General features: G+C 45.3%; 1 protein-coding gene across 2 annotated transcripts in view; it reads left to right on the top strand.

The window, feature by feature from the left end:
* The first annotated feature begins 7,171 nt into the window (after positions 1-7,171).
* SNCA (synuclein alpha) overlaps positions 7,172-11,224 on the top strand; it is a 71,106-nt gene continuing 67,053 nt past the window's right edge. Inside the window, exons 1-2 of one of the 2 annotated variants that reach the window (XM_056326713.1) lie at positions 7,172-7,372; positions 9,263-9,408. In XM_056326713.1, the coding sequence (XP_056182688.1) occupies positions 9,288-9,408 (121 nt within the window). In that variant the 5' untranslated portion in view covers positions 7,172-7,372; positions 9,263-9,287. Of the gene's footprint in view, positions 7,373-7,476; positions 7,588-9,262; positions 9,409-11,224 lie in introns of those variants that run through there. The other variant, XM_056326714.1, reaches the window with a different exon arrangement.

Raw genomic sequence — 11,224 nt, 5'->3', positions numbered from 1 at the left:
GTATCAAACGCACCCTCAGGACAGTGCAAAGCTGTGACTGCCCAAATGAGAAAGCCTCTTTAGATGAACTAAATCAGCAGCCCTGGTTTTAGGGGCAACCAATTTTGGGGTACAGGCAACAACGCTGAAAATCTGGCTACTTGCTCAGCTGCTTTGGGTGACTGACTTCACTCACCCGAGCATTAACATCCGAGTATCTCTCGGTCTGACAGTGAGTCACCTTAGGGTCACCGGTGGTATGAGCAGCCTGGGAAGAAAGCAGTCCTGCAGCTGGGACTTACAGACTTTTATCCTCGCAGAGGTAGGATGTGATCGCTGTAACGGACCTTGCTGGCTTGAGGCATTTGGAATGGTCTGATGGTCTGACAGCTCACAGGCTTTGGCAAATCGACTTTGACAAATGCAATCTTCTTCCAGTATCGCCTCAATAAACTGCTTGAGAAAGAATTTTCCTAGCACATTGCTTCCACCATGTCACCTTTTTTTTTGACATGTCCTCACTGTCCCTTCTTTTTCCTGAACGCACACATCAAGGCTCCCTGTGGCCTGCCTGTACCTAACCTGCTGCCCACGTGCCGGTTCTTGCCTCCGTCCTACCATGTGCCTGTGCCATCTGACCGTTAATGACTGTTTGAAAAGGTTTCGTGCCCTCCCCCCCCCCCCCCCCCGCCAACCTTCATGCATAAAAAGTCATTCCCCACAAATCTCTACTTAGCCCGCTGACAACTCGCCATTCCTTTTGGGATAAACTCCTCACTGAGAGGCCTATGCCCATGTGGCTTGATTTTGTCTGTGGCCTTTCCTTGTGACCACTGCCACCATGTGTGCTGCTTCGTCCTCCCTTTGTCCCTTATTTAACTAACTTATTTCTTCCGAGACTTTTTCTCCTGCCTCTTGGGTATCGCTGCAAATGTGAATGCTTCAGACTGCTTGTGAATTGAAACAAATTGGGGAGCCTAACAGAAATTAAATGTTTCTAAGGTAGGTTTTTTTCAAGATTTGAGCTTGAGGCTGTAACTGGAGTGGTAATTTAAAAGAAATGAAATTTACAGGTACATGTATTTTGTGCATGAGTATGAGGAAAAATAATCTTTTTTTTTTCCTGTTGATTGTCTACATTGCCAAGCCTGAGCATACATCCCCTTGTGAAAAAATCCAAGACGGCTCCCCGCAGTCACTCTGTACCCTGCTTAATGCTGCATATAAATAAATCTTAATAGTCCAAGTGTTGCCGTTAAAATTAAGAATTTTAGATCAAGACAAGTGCCTAAATGTTTTGTGGCAATAGAAACATAGACGAGAAGGTATGGTCCTGTGGGTTGGAGATTGTGCTAAGATAGAATTCCAGTAAGTGATTCCATGTAATAAATAATGGAGCCAAAGAAACAGGAACAAATAATGGAGTTCTTATACAGATATTTCCTTTGTTCTTCTTGGTTCCCCCATGTCAATCTCTGGGTTAATGTCAACATGAATGGGTGTTGAATTGGACCTGTGTTTGATGTTACCAAAAAAAGCACTGGCAATTGATGACCATGTCATGAGGTTTTGGTAATTGGAGTGGCACCAGCAATCGGTATCTAAGGGACCTGCTTGGCTGGGATGTTCATGTGTTGGAATCAGAGAAATGAGAAGAGGATGATGTGTTGCCTTTTGCAGAGGAGACAGTAGGTTTTCCGTGGAGTTTAATATGGCAAGACATAATAAAACAATATAGTCTTTATGCACTTGTTCTACATATCATTTTTATATATATATATATGTGTTGTTTGGTTTATTTTTGCATGCACTGAATGTTCAAAAAGGGAATCCCCTTCTTGTGTAGCAAATGTTGATGAACTTCAGATACATAGAACTTCTGTTTATTTAACGTGTCGGATAACAGACTTCAGCAATAAAGCAAACTTACTCACAAGCAACATGAGAAACAAAAGTTTCTGTGTGAAGATGCATTCATGTGTTTGGATTGCTCATATGCTTATCACCTCTGGATTATTAACACCTCTGATGGAAAAAGTGTGATCTGAATGAAAACTGCCACTTTTCTTTTGTGTGATGCCTACTTTCCTTAGAAATTGTAGAAAGAAGACAGTTTGATAGAATGAAGTATGCTCCTGTCTGGGTTTTGCACTTGTTTAAACAGTTTGTTGGTGACTAACTTCAGGATCTAATTAAAGCTTCTGCCTTCCTGGTGTATCTCTTGAGAAATTCTGCCATCCAGGTAATTAATGTGCTGTGCCTGCACTGGCTCAGATACCTGGATTTGCAGCAGGCTGCTTTAGAGCTTGCAGCCTTATCATTGACCTTGGAGACATCTGGTGCTGCCTTTCACTCCAACAGGATTTGGGACAAGACAGCCATCAGACCTCACGCTGCATGACGGTTCCCACTCCCCTAGCATTAGCATTTTCGGTTATACGAGATACTGCTAACATGCTGCATCACATCATGAGGAAGATAATTCTTTCTTTCCATTACAATCAACCCATTGGTGCTATGTAACGGGAATCATCTTAAAGAACAATCAACCCTGATTTTGCCAGGCACCCTTAGGTCAGCCTCATCTGATGTTCTGGGTGTCTCTGAGTAGAAACTTACTGCCAGATGGCCTCCTTAGCACTTAAGCTGTTGCTTTCAGCGTACAGCTTCGCTTAAGGTCCCAGGTGCAACAGACAGAGCTGCTTTGCCCTTCAGCACTTTCTAGCCCAGACAGATTAATTAATTTATAAAATGTTACCATTGCCTGTGGAAGATGTGATGCCTCTGTAACTTCAGCTTCGCCTGCAAGTAAAGGAGGTGAAGGTCTGGCAGGTTTTGCCTGCAACAGAGATGGTACAAAGCTGTGAGACCCTTCTTTCTGTTGTTCAGAGTTACGTCAAGGTTAGTGTAGTTGGGCTGATATTTGCCAGGTCAAAGACAGACATCACCTTCTTCAAATACATGTATACATACGCGTGTGTGTGTGTGCATGTGTGTGCGCGCACGCGTGCGTGTGCGTGTGTACATACCTCCAATCTGGTATTTTGGCACATATGTCTGTCTCAATTAGAACATTTTTCACACGTGTATATATTCTAAATACTCTTTTCCACATAAACACACACATATATATACACACATTTTTACCTATGCTGAAAGATTCTGGTTAAGTTTTCTTTTGAAAATGTTTACATTGTTCATATTTGGAAGAAGGAATTTGAGGTTTAGCAACCTCACTTGAGATATACATGTGGATTTCTTTCAGATATACTTCCAATTCCAGCCTAATTTGTTCAAATGCTAAGACTTCGGGAAGAAGTCCTCTTTTTTCATTGGTCTCCAGCCATGCACCTTTTTCTTGGTTAGATCTCTGATGCATCCACCTGCACTGGATGTGTTCTGGCCTGAAGCTTAACATAGCTTGGCCTGTAGTTTGCAGACATGAAATGGTACGTGCCGTGCTGTGTGCACCTGAGCCAAGAGCAGGAAGGACTAGACCGGTTGTCTGATCCATCTGTGTCAAACACAAGGCCTGGGACTGCAGAGAAATGAGATTTCTGAGAAAGAACGTGGTGCCAGAGAGGAGCAGGTAGATCAGAAGCAAAGGAGAAGCAACAAGAATAAAGGCTGGAGCTAGGCCTGGTCGTGGGGGTCTATCTCGGTGAAGCATTCTGTCCGTGCTCTGGTTTTGGTCTGAGATAAAGGACTCTGTGCACAAAGACACCAGCAATGTTGTTCTGAATTTCAAAAAAACCTCCTTCAGGTCTATTTGTGTCTCCTATCAATGGTTGTGTGGCACAACAGTGGACATCCAGTGACCCAGGCCCTAGTCAGCACCCAGTTGTATCTATCAAAACAGCTCATGAGCAGAAATCTTTGCAATAAGAATGAATTGGAAATGGCAACTGCTGCATAATAATGGATATGAATTTTAAATTAATAGCTGCCACTGGAAAACAAACTCTGAAATGATAACTTGCAACTTGATTGTATGAAGGCTTTAGTACGTGTTTAATTTTCAGTTGAGTACACATCACTAGAAACACCATGCAAGTGAGGCATATACATGCTCTGTAAGTGTTACATTACAACAGGTACATTACAACTTGGAAGCATGCTAAGTGTTAAGATAACAACATGCTAAACCTCAGACTTACTTGTAAGCAAATGAGAGGTCACACTCACCTTTTTTTGAAATTAAGCATGCTTTTGAGTTCTTAGAAATTGCTTATGCACACAGGTAGTTAGAGCATGGCCAGTGATGACAGCAATGACCCACAGAGGGACCCGAGTGGGAATAGAAATGCAAACGTGATGCAAGAGTCTACAAAAATGGTCTGAACTCCCCGTTGCCTCCAAAGCGACGCACATCATAATCTGTTCTGTAAGACATCCGAAGACTGAAAAATATTTGCACAAAAATTGCACTGTTTGACACAGTTAATGGACTTAGCAAATTAAGACTATTTTCAGATTATCTGCAATCGGTGAAAGATCCTGCAGTGGAATAATCCATGTTACCTATGAACAGCCTGCCCTAAGACAGCTTCTTTTCATACTGTGGCTTTTCAAGTTTTCGAAGGTACCTTTCTTCTGGGTAACATCACGTGTCAGTTCTGTGCTAACGGAGGGAGCCAGTCTGAGTCACTTTTTGAAGAAACAGGGGAAAGCTTTCAATTTAGGAGAACACCTCTCCAGTGTTTCCACATGAAAAGTTTCACATTTGAATTTTGTAACCTGAAGACAGTAAATTCTGATCAGTTTTACTCTGCAGTACTGTTCAATTGTCAATAATTGTTCTTTTCACAGCAATAAAGTAGGTTTACTTGATCACTAGCAACTAAACCAGTAAGTTAGTCTGCAATGCAAGATAGATTGAAGGACTTTTTATTACTACTTGATTGATTTTTGCTGTAGATGCACATGCAAAGTAAACAGTGTCGTTAAATAAAGATTTGTTTTAAATGCAATCAGTGGGCAATCTGCTTGCTACTATCCTTTCTTCAGACAGGAAAGGCTTCAGGGGAGAACTTACTGTGATACTAAAAGTACTGAGGAGACAATCTAAAAAAATCCACCCAGCTGTTGTACACAGTGTGGTTTAAATGGGAATCACCTTGGAGATGCAGTACTAATTCCCCACCATATTTAATTGTTTTCTACTTGAGTCTCTTCCATCTTCAGAATGAAGAATTTCTTGCGTCAACGTTCATACTCTATTTTTTTTCCTTCTGTGCCTCTTTACCCCCTGATTTAGAATTTAAAAGCTGCCTATTTTAAATACTACAGCTGAAATCTTAAGCTTTATTTCTGCTGTGGTAACTGATGCCTCTTGCCTTTACCCCTCTATTTCTAGCAGCATGATTTTATTAACTGACAAGCTGTTACTTTGTTTAACAGCAGAACATAATGCCTGCCTTTGACAAACACAAGGCAAAAAAGAGAACCCTTGCAAAAGCTAGGAGTTGCAGATATTGGAGCTTTTCTTTGTAGTTTCAGAAACCGAGTCGTAAATATACAAGGGTATTCATCACACTAGGTTCTCTGTTATTGCTAACGTAATTAAATGAGTCTATCCAGACTTATATCAACATGATACAAAGCAACATTTCATGCTCACGGTTGCTTGCATGCTACAGAAACAAAAGGCTTCTTTAAATCCAGAAAATAATACTTATATAAGGAGTACAATATTTACTTTCATTCTAATTTGGGGTCTAGCTTTACTGGCCTGGGTGGTAGAGAATGACTGAAGGAGTGGCTTTCAAGGACCCGGTTTATATACTATGGTATATACATTGCTGGGCCAGTCAACAATACGTAGAAAGTATATGATTTTGATTCACTTTACCTTGTTGTCTGAAACTGTATCTATTTTCCTCCTCCCTCAAATTGGGAGGAAATAGAAACGCCACATTTAGTTCTTGCTTTATTGAGTATGAACGTGCTGCACAGGATGAATGAGATGAGGTACCTTAACGTAATTTAATTCCCAGGGCCCCCATCCCTTTTTTATTTTTTCTTTTTTATTTATCTCTTTTTTATTAAGGCTTTTCTTGAGAGCAGGATTGTGAGGAAATGATTTGTATTCCCAGTCCACACATTCTCTCAGAAAGAAAATACATTGTATAATACTTGGTTGATTAAAACTAGTAGTGGAATGAACCAAAAGAAAGTTTACCAAACAGTATAGAAATATTAAGGCTTATGAGGAAACCTGACAAGAGGAAGACTTTGCACTACGTGTTCAGAATGCAAACAAAATGAGGGATGCATGAGCTGTCTGCGCAGGATGGCGGATGAAAGATGCCCGTTGCAGCTCAGAGGCTTGTATCTCATCTACACTATATTCTGTTTCTCCTTTTGGAGTGCCTTAAAAACCAAACGGTTTCTGTAGGTCTTGCAGGATTTTATATAGCACATGAACTGATGTACTGAAGCTGAAAGTCCATCTGTTCTAATGCCTTGTCTCCTACTGGTCTTGGCTTTCCGTGCCTAAATTCTGCAACCAAAATAGAGAAGTTGGATAGCTTTCCCTTTCTGGGGAAAAAGTGACTCCTATGATGAAGACTTGGGTAGCAGTGGCCATGGAGTGTACAGTGGAAGATGCTAGTAGAGGTGTCAGGTTCGGGCAAACTTGGCAGGAGCAAGGCAGGGCTTCTCATAGTCTTTCTGGTTTGGGCTGAAAATGTGTGTGTGTACAGTAGGCTTAAGACTGAGCCGCCAGAGCATCACCTCCCGTGCTTAAAACCGAGCTGGCATCGTGAATCTTGTGAGAACAGCCACGCTGAACTCCAGCCACTTAGGGCTGAAAATTTGGAGGTGGGGAAAAAAGAAAAAAAAAAAAAAAAAAGCGATGAGATGCTCGGGGAGATTTTGTAAGGCTTTGGTGAAGCGAAAACAGGGGTGTTCTGCAGCCACCACCAGCAGCTTCCCCGCCCTCCGGAGCTGCGGTGCCCCAGCCTGTCGAGGGAGCGGTGGGCGCGGGGGGTCGCGGGGGCGCCGAGCCGCCCTGTCCCCTCGGTCCGCGTCGGTGGCACCAGCGCTCCCAGCCCACCCCGGCCCCGCCGCAGGGGTGGGGGGCGCAGGAGGCCGGGCGGGGGGCGCAGCGCCCAGCGGGGGGCGGGGACCCTTCCCGCTCCCCCCGCCCCTCCCCCCCCTCGCGGCGCAGCCTCGCTCCCCCCGCCCCGCGCCCCTCCCGCACACTCGCCGCCTGCGGGGCTGCCGTCGGGGGTGGTGCCAGCGGACCCGGCCGCTCCCCCCCGCCTCGGGGATGTGCTGAGAAGGGGCAGCTCCCCTCGGCCCCTCCGCGCGTCCCCCTCCGTCCGCCCGTGTCCCCCCGCCCCACGCCTGCTCGGAGCGGGTCGGTCGCCGGTGGCGGAGGAGCCCGGCGGTAAGTGGCGCGGCCGCGGGGGCCGCTCGCTCCGCTGCGGGGCGGCGGCGGGGCCCCGCGGGGCGCTCCGGGCTCGGGGAGGGGGCGGCGGCGGGGCCCCCGGGGCGCTCCGGGCTCGGGGAGGGGGCGGTGGCGGCGCGGCGGGGGGGGCGGCTCCGCTCCGCGTCCGCGCTGCCGAGGGCTGGGCTCTCCGTGCCTGTGGAGCCTCAGCGGCTGTGAGTATGTCTGTATATATGCACGTAGATTTATATATATAGATATAGAATACCTGAAATATTTATATATATACATTTATATGTATGTATATCCCGTTGAACGACCTGTTGTGGGCACGGGGAGGGAGGGAAGGGGAAGCCGGGCGCCGCGACGGCGGGTCCGCCGGCGCCCGGGGGTGCCCCTACGGTGGCGTCGCCCAGCCCTCCTCGGTAGGTGCCTCTCTCTCCCAATGGATGTATATATAAATATATATATATACATATATATATGGCCACGACGCCCTGCGCTCTCCCTCCCTCTGCAGGTGCCTGTATGCTATTTGATATACATCCGATATATAGCCCCCCCGCCTGCGGTCCCCAGGTACCCCCAGCGGCGCTGCCCCCCACCCAGGGATGGGGACCCCCTCGGTGGAGGAGCCGGGGGGGTGCCGCGGGCAGGGGGCTGCCACCCCCCGCCCCCGTGTGTGTAAGGCGCCCCCGCCGCAGCCCGGCGGTGAGGGGCGGTGGGCAGTGGGGCTGGGGCGGTGGGCAGTGGGGCAGGGGCACGGGTGCTGCAAGTATTGGGCTTTAGTGGACTGTCTTGCAAATGCTGCCATGAAAATATTCAGTGTCAGTAGAAAGCAGCAGCCCAGATGCCTTCCTAGACAGCCATCCCTCCTACCCAGCCTCCGGCAGCGCAAAGAAAATCACAGGCAGCAGCTCTGTGTGGGTGAAGAGAAAGGGCTATCAATAACGGGTTTACTGAAGTGACGCTGACTTCTTGGGTTTAATTACTATTTTAGTAGTTTCAGGGTAGCGCTGGGTTGTGTAGCTGCCACAGAACTCACCCGGTAGCTTTAGCGTGTTGCTTTTACAAGCCTGCGTTCTTGCTTTTGCTTTTTAGTAAAATCTTTTCTCAGTGCTGATAAATGCAAAGAACCCATTCGGGAAAACTCAGTTTCCAGAAGTGATGTGGACTGTGCGCAAAATGCTTGACTACTGGAAAAGCAGTGCTTTCTGTTTGCTCCTGTCCCTCTGGGTTGTAATGGCAGTTTCTTATAACAAGTGAGCAGTTGTGATTTAGGAGGGTTTGGGGATTTGTATTTTTTTGTTGGTTTTGTTTTTTTTTTTTTAGTAGTTGTTAGTGTTTCTTTAAGTCGGCTTTTTCTTCTGGATGAGAGGTGGAGTATCAAATCACAGGACTAAATCCTGCCATCAGCTCACGAATGGAGCTGCCCTTTGAAGGAAATGATGCCTTGGGAGGCAAGGAAGGGACTTTTATCAATGACTCTTCCAACCAGACCTACGTGACCAGAAGCCTCTGCCAGATCCTGTGGGAATGGGGTCCCCATGTTTGGCTTGGATCAAGGGAACTGCTCTGGCAGTGGTGTTTAACTTACTATGTATGGCAGCATGTGAGAAACTGTAAAGGCGAGTCACGGAATTGTACACCTTTTTTTTCTAGTTATTTAACTGGTTTTTCTGTCTGAAATATGGAGTGCAACCTCACATACAGAGGGGTGATTACATGTTGCTAGTAGAGATGCTACATAATATGGGGGTATAAATAATATAATTTTAAAGTAATTTTGATCCCATTTGATTTGAATAAAATTTTCTTCCCTTTCTGGGAAAAAAAGCTGAAAAAACACCCTACTTACTGAAAGTGTCCTGTCTCTTTTTTTTCCTCTAGAGCTGTGTGAAGAAATTCTTCAGCCATGGATGTGTTCATGAAAGGACTCTCCAAGGCAAAGGAGGGAGTCGTAGCAGCAGCAGAAAAAACCAAGCAGGGTGTGGCAGAGGCAGCAGGGAAGACGAAAGAGGGTGTCCTCTATGTGGGTAGGTGGGCAGCAGAGATCATGCTGTGGGTCACTGTACCATGACATTCGCAGCTGGATCCTCAGCAGACCTGTTCTTCAGCAGGAAAACCCAAATGTCATGACTCACAGGAGACCCTTGCAAAACAAACAAGAGGAGAGTTGTGCTCTCCTGAGCTTCGGTTCTTTGAAACCAGATGTTGGCTCTTATGTTACTGTGTTGTGCTGGCCATGTGTTACTGCTCTGTGGAGCCACATTTGTCACACCATACAGAACTAGACCGTGTCATAGGAGGTGCCTTAGAGTGCAGGTCACTAACTGGCACTCTATTCAAGAAGTTTGCTGGGTTAAAGTCTGAAGGGGTAGATGGAACAGTAAAAATACAGTAAAAAACAATATATAGAAGCTGAAGTGGAAGATAGCTTTACAGCATGCCTTAGAACATGTGGGGTTTAGGTGGGATTTTAAGAGAAGAAACTTGAGAGATCAGTTCAGGAACCGAGCATAGGCTGTGCTAATGGCTTGGCACATCGACAGTACCGTTTTGTATGGCAGTGTCATCTCCTCATCTTTTGAAATTAACTTCATGTTCTGTACTTGCTATTGCATATCCATAGCAGATATTTTCCATGAGTTCTCAAGGAAGAGCCACTACAGTTAATGAGGTAGGGCAGGTAGACCCCAAGATAGCAAAGCAGGTGTTAAGTGACTTATCTAGGCCATACAAGAGTCTTGTGTGGAGCCAGGGATAAAATTATTTTCAAATCCCAGATCAGTACTTGACTGCGTGATCATCATATTTGCTTAGCAAGTATTGGGTTTTAATGGGCTATCTTGCAAATGCTGCCGTGAAAAATTCAATGCAAAATAATCTGCCAAGCCACATGAAGAAGTGGTCGTTTTAAAAAAAAAAAAAAAATACGGATCTATTTCTTTTACTCATCTGATAAAGTTAGTCTATAAATGAATGGAGGGGAAAAGGACCTACAGGTCCTTTCGTTGTTGCTGATTGATTTTGTAGCAGGTCAGTTCTGTAATGGATGCTGTGTGTACCTAGGACGATGTGCACAGGTATCATAAACAGAGTTGAAACCCCGAGGCATTTCTTTAAAATGGGAGCACCGAGGTCTGTGCAATTCCAGTGTCTTTTCAGGATTCCCTCTGCCGTTGCAGGCTAGTGCCTGTCTGTAACAAATTATTTCTGCTCCATATAGTTTAGACCACTTACTTGGAATACGCTGTTCTCCTGCTAAGCCATAGCAAAGCTCGGTGCTCTTGCCAACAGAGATGGCAGTTATTTTGAAAACTAATTGTGAGAGAAATCTATTTTTAAATGAGTGTCTGCTCATTTTCAGTATAGCAAAATAGATGTTCTTTCACTGTACATTGTGCTTGATATTGGAATTATTTTTAAGGGGTAGGACCTTCTTTTTTTTTTTTTAATTTTACTTTCTTGTAGTTCCTGACCATACTTCTGAGGCCATTGATTTCTTTGTATTAGAAACCTGCATTGTGTGTCAAATTAACCTTTGTGTCTGACCTGTTCTCCAGACCGTAATAATATTTGAACCTTGTTCTGCTCCCAAAGGCAACTATTTCCAATTGTCTTCAGACTGAAGACACTTTTGCTGAGGTTGAACTTTGGAGGGCAGGCTTGCTATTTAATTCAAGAATAAAATAGTAAGGATGGTGGAGCCCTGAGCCATGCTGGGGACCCATGCGTGACTGTAGTAATGGTGAAGGATCCTTCCCACAGCAGATGCCTGCTTTTCAGGAGGGAAGAGCTGTATGCGTAGTTTCAGTTGTGCAGGTGAAAAAGCCTTTGGTTGGAAGCTGT

Source organism: Falco biarmicus, chromosome 1, assembly GCF_023638135.1.
Source record: "Falco biarmicus isolate bFalBia1 chromosome 1, bFalBia1.pri, whole genome shotgun sequence".
NCBI classification, from domain to species: domain Eukaryota; kingdom Metazoa; phylum Chordata; class Aves; order Falconiformes; family Falconidae; genus Falco; species Falco biarmicus.
Note: the sequence above shows the minus strand (reverse complement) of the source record. Positions and strands in the feature narration are given on the sequence as shown.